The sequence below is a fragment of the Mastigoproctus giganteus genome, chromosome 1 (assembly GCF_048544385.1).
Source record: "Mastigoproctus giganteus isolate SK-2022 chromosome 1, ASM4854438v1, whole genome shotgun sequence".
NCBI lineage: Eukaryota > Metazoa > Arthropoda > Arachnida > Uropygi > Thelyphonidae > Mastigoproctus > Mastigoproctus giganteus.
The window spans coordinates 249875135-249888286 of record NC_143575.1 but is presented as its reverse complement, the minus strand read 5'-3'; the positions used below and the strand labels follow the sequence as shown (position 1 = coordinate 249888286).

Below are 13152 nucleotides of genomic sequence, written 5' to 3'. Positions count from 1 at the left end.
TGCCCTCCAAATTCCCCAGATGTCAATCCCATCGAGCATCTGTGGTTTGTGTTGGAACAGCAACTCAACCATGGACCTTACAGGAGTTAAAGGATCTGCTGGTTACGTGTTGGTACCAGATACCACAAGACACATTTAGAAATCATGTAGCATCCATGCCTTGCCGGGTACAAGCTGTTTTGGCTGCACATGGAGGACCAACGGCATATTGGTAGATGGTCATAATGTTTTGGCTCATCAGTGTAAAAGGACATATATGGTGACTGAATTAAAAGTTGTGTAATCCACAAGATAATAGAACATTTAAAAATCAAAATCATTGTAATAGTACAGAAATAATTATCTGGAAGAGACAACAGAATAGGTTGTCAAGGACAAAAAAAAATGGTATTAAAATCATAGTAATGAATGATGAAAAGAAGATTGGAGACTGTTTAAAATAGTGAAATTCAAAGTAAATCCAGAGTATAAAGCAAGGGAGTGACGTCCTGTTGATAAAAAGACAAAAGAACTATATAAATAGATAAATCCAAAAGAAAATGTAATTTCTTGAGGTAGAATGCAGATATCGTTACATTATAATTGCAAATGATTCCTAAGCTTTCACAGCTTTGGAATGGTACTTGAAACAGCTAGCAAAAGAATGACAACTACTTTTAAGTTGTATAAATATATACAGTATACTGTGTAACAAAAAAAAAAAATAAATATGCAAATTACTATAATTTTCTCTCTTTCTTTACCTGCTTTCCTTTTATATGCAACTAAGTGCATTTAAAACTGATTATCAAAATACTTACTATCTGAAATAGTCTCGACCCCACTTGCTTCAGATAACTGGGATTCTATTGTATTCTGTTTATTCTCTCTGCTGTGTACACAATTAAATTTAAAAAAATAATTTTTTTTAAAATTATATATAACTATAAATAAAAATAAGTATCCATGGCACATATACATCCCCTAAAAACTCTCATCTTTATCTTTCCTTCTTTTTTCTTTTTGTTCTTGACTTGTTCGGACATATTAACAAAGCTGCACAGCCTGGGTTTAAAATTAATTAAAAAAAAAACAAAAACTGTACAGGTAATAATTAAAGTAGCAGACCTACACATTCCCTTTTATCCTAACCTGAGTAGGGAAAGTCTGCAAAAAACCACCAATGAATTACTTGTAATATGAAGTAATCAGATGGTAGAGCACAAATGGCATTTTTTTTTTCCCCTTACAGATTTTTTTTTTTTTTTTTTTGATATTTTACTTTCCCAGAGTAGTAAATACTTCATAATCCAAAACAGTAAAGTTATAATCACCCATCAGTAATGTGCACGAAGCATTTTCTCCATCGTATGAATGAGGTAGATTGGAATAACTTTCAAGGTTAGCATTACAATTGTGAGCAATACAAAGGTCTGCTCCAGCTCCAAAGATAGGCCCATAGCTAGAATTAAAAATATTTTATTGTTTGTTTGTTTTTTTAAATTAATATAATAAAAAATAAGGTATATTTAAATAATTCCTAGAAATATATCATCTTTCAAAGAAATGAGAATGGCAAAACATGTCACATGTTCTATATGCAAATAATATATAAGTTCTGAAAGTTTATTTTTTAACTGGTTGCTGGCAATTACAATCCATGTTCAAGTACACAAGATGGCATGTCCCTTTCTGGGTTTTGTGTGTCATAATGGTAAAACGTTAGTGACAATGGCATTCCAATATCAATTTTTTTTTGTGCTACTAAAACAATCTTTTTCTGGAAAACTTTCATTGTTACAGCAAGCATATAGTAGTAATAGTAGTGGCAAATAATGTAAAAAAAAAAAAAGCAAGCTTATATAGCACAGCCAAAAAAAAAAAAAAAAAAAAAAAAAACTATATGCACTTCAAATGTAAGAAAGATAGTAAAGCAAACCCCAGTGGCTGTAAGGGCATTACCTCCAAGTTGTGGTAACTAGAATATATAAATTAAGAATATGATGTCAATTGTATAGCAAGCCAAGTAATTAGGAATAAAAAGGAAACCAGTACACAATTATAGGAACAAAATAAGTGGGGTGGGGTGGAGTAAATCAAGATAAGGATGTTGCTGCAGGAATGCATTCATAAAATAACTTAGAAGAATCACCAATTAATAAAACTTAAATTTATAAAACATGCCAATTAATACAAATTTAGCAGCATCCCTTTGATGGCACCAGGTCTGAGCTGCATGAAATGTTACTGTAAACAGAAAAGTAACCGTAACAATGGGACTATTAGTAAAACAAAAATAAAGAAAAACTAGATCAACTACTGGTCCCCATCTCATCAGAAGGCCACAAGGCTAACAATGGTCATGGAATCACATCTTGCTAAATTCTTACTTTATATACAGGGTATATCATACCATGTGGAACCCACTTCACAGATGGATTTGGGACCTTAAAAAAAATAGTAAAAAGTTCATGTAAATATAGGTCTGATTTCACCTTGTTTCTGAGTTAACTCTGTTCTGTTCCAGCAACTATCCGCTTATGTTTAAAGAAAATGCTCAAAATGACCACCATCTGAAACTCATTTCCTAAATGAACCAGATTCCCCAAGGTGTTCACATATTCTCTGAAAGGTTTTATTTGGCAAATGATGATTACAGATGTCTTGCCTCTGCTGCATTGCATCTAGCAGGTCCGTACGTGAGATTCATATCTTCCATCTCTCGATTTGAATAAGCCTCCATTATCACATCAAATGTACAATATCAACATGTTAATAGTGTCCTTGTCAGGAAAACTAAACTGGAATCACTCAAAGAACACTATGGGATCTTGATTACATAACTATTAGCAAAACCCTCTATGAGATATTGAGCATTGTTTGGAAACAGTTGAATGGAGCCAGCTATACTAACTCACTTTGTGGAAAGAAATGCTGCAACACAAAAATGGCTATAACTCAGAAACAAGGTGAAACCACACCTATATTTATATGAACTTTTTGTTTTAATTCTTTTTAGGTCTAAATCCATCCCTGAAGTGGGTCCCACATTATAATACTCCTGTATATATTTATTTATTGTTACTTTAACTTTGAGACACCAAAAAATGAGTGAGTGCAACATGCATTTTGCATTCTTTATTTATTCATTGTTAATTTGTAATGTTTATTTATTAGAGAGGTGCAGAACATTTGCAGTAATCCCTTTGGCAGCTGCAGATTTGAATTACCACAGTTTTATATTTGTATACAAAATTTTGCATTGTGCATTTTTTTTTTTTTATATTGTACAGTTCTGTCCAGCCTCTTTAAACAAAAGAACATGTCAAATACTGTCTCTGCTTCTCACAGATGATCATGAGGACAAATCTAGTGGGTAATACAGAGGGTGGGAATTTATTTGCACTTTGCCCCAATGGTTTCACTCGAGTCACACTTGGATTTAAAAGATGCCATATTTTCAGCACAACTGCTGTGAATATAGCCTCAGTTACTAGCCTTGTTAACCGCAGTTTTTCCAAACACAGCTTTTCATGAATATATATCCCCTGCAATTGACAAGGGATTAGTGTATTTTGCTTCACAGGAATACCTAATTATGGCTCTGATGAACAGGTCAAAAATACTAATCATTTATAAATGACTGTGGCACTGAAACAGGAATTACACTGTACACCCTCTCAGTGGGCACTAAACAAAACATGCCCCTGACAAGATAACAAACTTGCTTGTGGTCTCAGATTGTGAATTTGTAGTGACTCAAACAATGATGAACAAATATAAAAATATGTATATTAAGAAGACAAAATTCCTGTCTTCTTATTCCTGCAGTTAGGGCTTCTTTCCCGGGATCCCACATGTTTTTATTGGTTTTTTTAATTCTCAGGAACATTAAATTGTTTTAAATTTATTTTTTAATATAATGATATGCAATGAGTTGTGAGATACTGATTATGGATTATGAGAGTTATTGCAATTCCAGGCATCTAATCTATCCTCAAGTAACACTTAGCAACTGATACCATGGTTGCCAAGTCTCGTGCTTGGTGTATCATCAAATCTACCAAGAATTATTACCAAACTCTCAATTTTATTACCAATTACTCAAAAAAAAAATATATATATATATTGAATTCACTCCACTAGCTGCAGTAACTACATACGTAGTACATTCGAGTGCATATTGCGGTATCCTACATGTAAGCAAACAGGAGTGCTAACTGTTAGTCAGTCTTACAAATAGAATAAGATAGTATGAATCAGAGCTGTAATACTCAATATGTTCTACGTTGATAATAATATTAGTAAATTAATAAGAGGAGTATACCTCAATATAGTACGTGGAACACTTCCGTATGATACCCTCCAGAAATTAAAACGGAAAAAACGAAAAAATCGACAACTTACCGGTACATTAAAGTAAAATATAAATAATTAAATAATCAATTTAACACAATTCAAAATCAATTCAAAACAATTAAAATTCAAATTAACGCAATTAAAAGAATCTAACGAAAATATTCAAAACGATTTTCCTTCCTGAAGCTGACAATGCTTTTCGACCGACTGTCTTGATCACAGGAATGAAAATTACCGAATCAGGCTAAACCTGCAACTCAAATAGTGATTATATGTCTTCGCGCATGCGCGTAAAGGTCCACGAATCGGAGATCAAATATGGCCGCCGAACATTAACAGAATTCTCGTGTAATTTAATTTCAACGGTTTCTGCAATTAATAGTCGCGTATAATTACGTTGAACGTTAAGTATTTTGGCCTCGTTAAATAAAAAAGTATGTTTTTCGTTAATGGCATGAAAGGCTAATTCTGACGCTGCTGAACGAGAAGCACGAACTGAGGCTTCGTGTTGATTTACACGAATATTAAGAGAAAACCGCGTCGAACCCTGGTAAGACGAGTCGCAATCACCGCAAGAAATGTTGTATACTAGATCATTAATTTGTGTTGCGAACGCGGAAAGAACCGAGCGATTGTTCAGTATAGTGTGTAACTTCCGTATAGGCCTAGCTATAATTTTAAATTCGGTATCTTTAAAGAATCTGTTAAGCTGTTTGTGCCACTGTTCAACATATGGGACAGAAATAAAGTATTTTTTGATATTACTATTGTTGATTGGTGTAGTATTTTTTATCCTATCCTTAGCTTGTACCCTAATTCGATTTATTGTGTTAATGGGATAACCCCTGTTCAAGAATCTGCTAGTTAATATTTGTATTTCTGAGTCCAAAGCAGAATCCGTCGTTGAATATTTATAGGCATTTAGAAATTGATTAAAGATAATCGATCTTTTGTAGGTGAACGGGTGGTAGCTATTATAATGTAGAAGCATACCGGTGTTTGTGGGTTTTCGATAGATGCTAAATTGTATTTTGTTCGAGTCCCGGGTAAGCGTGAAATTTACAAAGTTTAATGACTTAGTATCCGTATCTTCCCTTTCCAATGTAAATTTGAGTCTAGAATGAATATTATTAAACGAATGTAAAATGTCTTGGATAGTACTACTATCAGTAATAACTAGAACATCATCTAAATACCTCCCATAGTATGTGATACGGGGACGAAAAGGTGTCAAATGTATCTGCTCAATCGTTGAGAGATAGATCTCTGACATTAAGCCACTCAGGCTCAAACCCATTGGTAATCCAAAAATTTGTTTGTACACCTTGTCTCGAAAGGTGATGTAGTTAGCCTCAACTAATAGTTTAATTAAGTGAAAAATTTCCTTAATGGGCAGCTTCGTATAATTAATCAGTGTCGAGTTTTTATTTAACATATCCCAAATAATATCTAATGTGTATTCAACGTTTACATTCGTATATAATGAGGTAACATCTAATGAGCATAAATTGTCATTGTTGTTGTTATTTGGTTTTTAGGAGCATTAGCAACTAAGGCCATATTGCTCCGGGATATGCGGTGGTCATTCCCTGACCTTTCCACGTCCTTCGTATTTGGTGGTGACGGGCTCGAACCCCGGTCTAATCAAGAAGCGTGTGCTACGCACTGCTGCTCCTTCCCACCTGGCTACGGAGGCGCCTATTGTCATTGTCGCCGAGTCTACAGTCTTTAAGATTATTAAATAATGTATCGTAATTCTTAATCCCAAATTGTATAACCTGTCTAAAAGGTTTTATAATATTATATACATGTGTGGCTAAGGCTGAAAATGCCGAGTTCCTGTAGGAAACAATAGGTCGAATCGGAAATCCAGGCTTGTGTAATTTTACCTGACCAAAAAGTGCAGGAATATTGTATGTTCTGGACTTCAATTCCTTCAAATGAACCATAGTAATGTAGTCGTTTTTACGATATGTGGTTAACGTTTTATTGTATTGATTTACCAAATTGGTAAACAGTGCCGGGTCCACTTCACGATAATTAATTTACTTCCTCTTATTAATTTACTAATATTATTATCAACGTAGAACATATTGAGTATTACAGCTCTGATTCATACTATCTAATTAATTTTCAAACTCTTATTGACTATTTCATTCACTTCCTGTCTCTCCAGTAGTATACAATCGATACACACAATTATGGGAGATTTTTTGAATGGCTTGGTACAAAATTACATTAAATCTACACTAAGGTACTCGGCCCAAAGTTACCATATTTCTTTCCTAAAATATTGCCTTCAAAACAACATCGTTCCGAAGTTTGCCAGGGTGAATTTAAATCAAAAAATTTCAGGCATAAAACAACTATCACTGGCGACATCACGTAATATTGTTAAGCTTGCCTTAAAATCTCGATATTCGGATAAACAAAAATACCTTTCCCAGGTTAGGAAGCTTCGCGATAAATTAAAAAATAATCTACATCCGAACGATTGGTCTGTATTGAAGACCTCCATAGATTTGCGACGGGAAGCACAAGCCTCAGAAATAAAAAACAGACACGTTAATAAGTTGGAAGCATTATCGAATAGTTCAAGACACGTTCATGCGAATTCTAACACATTATCGCAAGCTTGCGACCAAGTTCACACGAGTTGGGTGACATCCCCCCCACAGACACACAACGCACTACCACAGAATATGTCGGCTAGTTCACGAACACCCCCTCACCCAGTATCCAACGAACCGACATATCAACAGGTTACAAATCTTTCCTCGTGTACACTATCGCAGGACCAGATTTCACTTTTATCCAAAGGATTAAATTATAATTTACCACCTCGAAAGCTGCCAAAAAAACAATGCGTAATTGATATTGAATTTGGACTTCGTAGTGTTCCACAAAAAGATGTATTTATTCAACAAGTTAACCAAGTAGTGAATAACATAAAAGAAACGTGACTTCCTAAATTGAATACACATGACAGTACAGCTTTACGAGAACTTCGAGAAAATAAGGACATTATTATACAGAGGGCGGATAAAGGACATACAGTGGTAATACTAGATAAACATGATTTCCGATTCGACCTATTGTTTCCTACAGGAACTCGGCATTTTCAGCCTTAGCCACACATGTATATAATATTATAAAACCTTTTAGACAGGTTATACAATTTGGGATTAAGAATTACGATACATTATTTAATAATCTTAAAGACTGTAGACTCGGCGACAATGACAATTTATGCTCATTAGATGTTACCTCATTATATACGAATGTAAACGTTGAATACACATTAGATATTATTTGGGATATGTTAAATAAAAACTCGACACTGATTAATTATACGAAGCTGCCCATTAAGGAAATTTTTCACTTAATTAAACTATTAGTTAAGGCTAACTACATCACCTTTCGAGACAAGGTGTACAAATAAATTTTTGGATTACCAATGGGTTTGAGCCTGAGTGGCTTAATGTCAGAGATCTATCTCTCAACGATTGAGCAGATACATTTGACACCTTTTCGTCCCCGTATCACATACTATGGGAGGTATTTAGACGTTGTTCTAGTTATTACTGATAGTAGTACTATCCAAGACATTTTACATTCGTTTAATAATATTCATTCTAGACTCAAATTTACATTGGAAAGGGAAGATACGGATACTAAGTCATTAAACTTTCTAAATTTCACGCTTACCCGGGACTCGAACAAAATACAATTTAGCATCTATCGAAAACCCACAAACACCGGTATGCTTCTACATTATAATAGCTACCACCCGTTCACCTACAAAAGATCGATTATCTTTAATCAATTTCTAAATGCCTATAAATATTCAACGACGGATTCTGCTTTGGACTCAGAAATACAAATATTAACTAGCAGATTCTTGAACAGGGGTTATCCCATTAACACAATAAATCGAATTAGGGTACAAGCTAAGGATAGGATAAAAAATACTACACCAATCAACAATAGTAATATCAAAAAATACTTTATTTCTGTCCCATATGTTGAACAGTGGCACAAACAGCTTAACAGATTCTTTAAAGATACCGAATTTAAAATTATAGCTAGGCCTATACGGAAGTTACACACTATACTGAACAATCGCTCGGTTCTTTCCGCGTTCGCAACACAAATTAATGATCTAGTATACAACATTTCTTGCGGTGATTGCGACTCGTCTTACCAGAGTTCGACGCGGTTTTCTCTTAATATTCGTGTAAATCAACACGAAGCCTCAGTTCGTGCTTCTCGTTCAGCAGTGTCAGAATTAGCCTTTCATGCCATTAACGAAAAACACTTTTTTTATTTAACGAGGCCAAAATACTTAACGTTCAATGTAATTATACGCGACTATTAATTGCAGAAACCGTTGAAATTAAATTACACGAGAATTCTGTTAATGTTCGGCGGCCATATTTGATCTCCGATTCGTGGACCTTTACGCGCATGCGCGAAGACATATAATCACTATTTGAGTTGCAGGTTTAGCCTGATTCGGTAATTTTCATTCCTGTGATCACGACAGTCGGTCGAAAAGCATTGTCAGCTTCAGGAAGGAAAATCGTTTTGAATATTTTCGTTAGATTCTTTTAATTGCGTTAATTTGAATTTTAATTGTTTTGAATTGATTTTGAATTGTGTTAAATTGATTATTTAATTATTTATATTTTACTTTAATTATTTATATTTTACTTTAATGTACCGGTAAGTTGTCGATTTTTTCGTTTTTTCCGTTTTAATTTCTGGAGGGTATCATACGGAAGTGTTCCACGTACTATATTGAGGTATACTCCTCTTATTAATTTACAAATGGAATAAGAATATTTAAATTAATTTGACTTTTCTTCAGGATTTAAAATCTCATACTTGATATATTACTTTATTATTACCAAATAGAAATACTGGGGAAAATTATGTGAATTCTGCAGTGACTCCTGGCCTCATCACCACCACACAAAGAATCATTATTTGAATTTGCTAAGATGACATTGATTAGACTTTTCAACGAAGACGAATCTCCACCCAGCCTCCACTCTTCAGAATCAGTAGATGAAGAAAATCAAGAAATTGCACAACCCATGAGTCCCATGACATTGAGAAACAAGTTAGCAGTGGTGCAATCTTCAACTTTTTCTCAGGATCACAAACAGTGTTTAGGCCTGGTTTGAGCAAGAATTGCAATTATTCAAGCCAACTGGGGACAGAGCTTCCAACATTATGCATTTAGCTGATTCACTAGAAGTAGCCTTAGTGATAGGAGTATTGATGCTTTGTTTTTTAAGAAGTTATTATCAAAATACATAAAAAAAAAATTTCATTTTTGATTGTAAATGTTGAAATTTTAAATAAAAACACTTCATTATTTTAAAAGTTAATTTTTTGTTATTTTTTCATGAAAAAAATTTATTTTAGTCATAAATAAAGAAATATGTTGTAGTCTTTCTTTGCTTTCTATAAGTTGTTTAACTTTTAATATATAAACACAAACAATCGATTTTTCTAAATTTATACAACTATTCCTGGGATCCCGGGAATCAGTAAAATTTCATGGGAAATCCCAGGAAGGGGGGGGGAAAAAACATACATTAGAGAAGCCCTACCTGCAATACTTTATACAATTAATAGTTCAATAAAAAAGCAAAACAAAAGCTTAAAATAGTTAATACTATATAAAAATAATAATATCATAAAATATCCTTACTCTGGATGATGTGCAATAGCAAACATCTTCTTTACAACATCAAATTTTGTGGGAGGAACCTCATTATTATTAATCAGGGTAAAAAGGAAGGCTTTATCTGATGGCACATAGCGCCCTCTACCTCTTGTTTTACCCCAAGGAGCATCACTAAAACCTCCACATAACTCACCATGAGCACCCTGCATTTGCAATTAAGTTTAACTGTAAATATTACATTTAATTTTATGTACACTTATGCATTATGTGCAATATAAACTTATTTACTTTAATAAAAAAATAATTGACAATGGGCTTAAATTCTTCTGTACATATGTTAGCTTAAAGTTTTTGTATAACTTGTAAATAACATTTTAATTAATGATGTAAAGCTTTTATTATGTTGTATTATGCCATGATGCAGAAACACTAATTTTCATCTAATATGAGGAGATATGGATAAGTTTTAAGACTACCTTATAAAGAAATAACTGTTAACTGAAATTAAATTTATTCAAAATTCTTTTCATGCTTTTATTATATCTTTTCTCCAACTTTTTTTAGGTCACTCAAAAAAAATTCAGAATCTTGTCCTGCAATCCAGCTCCATATCCTGATAAGGATGTTACTACATCCTTATCAGGTTGAAATTTGGTCTCTTTCAAAAATTTTTTCATTGTAGGGAATAGACAATGCCAAGGGAGCTAAATCTAGCAAAGAGGCGGGGTGTGGGTAAGCCTTGAGAATTAGCACATCAGTGATCTGGAAACACTTAGTTTTCGTCTTCTTTCAATTTTTCCTTTTAAACAATTTAATAAAAAGCAGTAATGCATTTACTTTTTCCAAGTAGTTTTGTCATAACTTTTCTACAAAGACAGTGTAATCTGAGTTTTCCCATGAATGTAGAACATCGTGGGAATAATCATGATAAAAAAAAAAGAAAAGAAAAGAAAAAAAAAAAAATCATACTGTCTCAGAAAAATTGATTCTAAGCACATTCCAGAGAATCTTTATCCTTAATCTTTTTATGTTGTGGTGATTCTTAATTATACTACTGCACAGACTATTATTTAATTTCAGGAACATTTATAGCTAATTTTAATCCATGAAAATTATCTAAAAATAAGTTTTGGAAGATTCAGTCCCAGAACACTTTTGAACTCCATTTTGTAGAGAGATTTCTTATGTTAAAATTACTATGTCTTGAGTGCAGAAATGCACCTGATTGCACAGAACCACATCAAACTTGACACGAAAAGAAATCAGGACATCCTGTCAGAACTGGAGACAACTTCAGTACTGAATTTTATCAATTCATAGAGGAACAGATGGATACAGCATGTAGAGTGAATGGAGATTGGACTATCCAAAAGAGATTCTGAACTATAAACTCTGGGGAAGGAGAGACAGAGGCAGATCCCTACAAAGATGGAGAGAGACTGTAACAGGCCACTAGGCCTAATACTGGATAGGAAGAAGAAATTACTATGAACAAGAATTAAAAGTTGAGCATTTCAGCTATCTTTCTGAACCCAGTTCAAAAAGATATTTTACAATAGCTCTGCACTCAATTTTAGAATTTGATCCAACTTGATGTTTTCAAGATCACTTAAAAATAAGAAGTACCAAATTTATATAGAAAAGCTCCAGTTCAATTTAAATATTTCACAACTACAAGTGGAGTAGACTTAAACTTATCAATATCTCCATATGAAGCTCTTCCATACCATATTTCATTTAATATATCAATGATGTTGCAAACAACTGCAATTTTGTCACTTATACCTTAATTTTTGTCTACCAGTGTATAGCTTTTAAAATGCTTATTATATTTAATACCAATTTATATATGAGGGGCATTAAAAAAAGATTTGTATTAACCCAGAAGTAGTTGTGAGAGGTTGAAATAAACACCACTATTACACTTTTTCAACATGTGGGGCCTGGGTATACTATCATCTCTTATCGGTGTCATTAGCACAGAAGTTTTGCCACCTCTTAATACTCTTCTGTAAGCCAGTTTTATAGAAGTCCTTTGACTGTCCTTCAAATCACAACTTAGCAGTGGAAATCACCTCATCATCAGAAACAAAGCATTTTCCACAAAGAAAGGATTTCAGGAAAGAGGAAGAAATCCAAGGGTGCAAGGTCGGGGAGAATAAGCAGGATGCAGCAATATTTTTAATTCACATTCATAGGCAACCTAACTGCAGCACATGAGGATTGCACAGTGGCATTATCATGGATCAGATACAGACTTTGACAGTTCCTCCCCCCGTTTTCTTTTATAGCAGCACATAGCTTTATGAGGAGGTTGGAATAATACTTCCCTGCCACATTACAGCCCTTTGAAGGTAATCAGTTAGCATAAAACCATGCCGATCCCAAAAGACTGACAGCATCACTTTGTTGCACCTTTGCCTTTTTGGGGAATGGTGATTCAGCATGTTTCCATTGTTTTGACATTTGTTTAGTTTTGGGACCATATTGATGGATCCAAGTTTCATCCATGGTGACTAGCCATTGGAAAAACTCCTCTTGCTTTTCCTGGCACATTGACAACATTTCATATGTAAATTATGCCCTTTCCTTCCTCTGGAAAGGGATCAGAAGTATGGGAATCCATTTAGCAGACACTTTACTCATGTGCAACTGTTGGATGATGTTCTATACAGACCCTACACTAATTTGGAGCGCTGCAGTAGTTCTTCGACACTAATAAGGCAATCTTCCAGGATCAGTGCCTCAATTTTTGCAACACTCTTCTGTTACAGCAGTTGCTGGGCATCCTGGGATTTCTTTATCATGCAATGGGATCCTTCCACATTTGAATTGCTTATACCCTGTGCAACAACACTGTAACTTGAGCAGTCTTCTCCATAAACAGCAACCATTTCTTCGTAGATCGTTTTGGGTATTTTCCCTTGGAAGAAAGAGGAACTGAGTCACTGATTTGTATTCCAATTTATCCGCTTCACTTCAATCAGTGCTGCCAAGAAACAAAAATTAACTGTCACATTGAAACCAAAATTTGTGTGGTTGCTATGGAGATTTCAAGGTATCAAACAAAAAAAAAAATTAAAATTTTCCATCACAACTATTTCTGGGTGAATACA

At 33.9% G+C, this 13152-nt stretch overlaps 1 protein-coding gene across 1 annotated transcript in view; it reads right to left on the bottom strand.

Moving 5' to 3' along the window:
- Positions 1–1257: 1257 nt before the first annotated feature.
- LOC150091746 (serine-enriched protein) overlaps positions 1258–13152 on the bottom strand; it is a 40061-nt gene continuing 28166 nt past the window's right edge. Inside the window, exons 8-9 of the mRNA XM_090385489.1 lie at positions 10061–10239; positions 1258–1441 (exon numbers count right to left, since the gene is read on the bottom strand). Of these exons, the coding sequence (XP_090241615.1) occupies positions 1258–1441; positions 10061–10239 (363 nt within the window). The remainder of the gene's footprint in view (positions 1442–10060; positions 10240–13152) is intronic.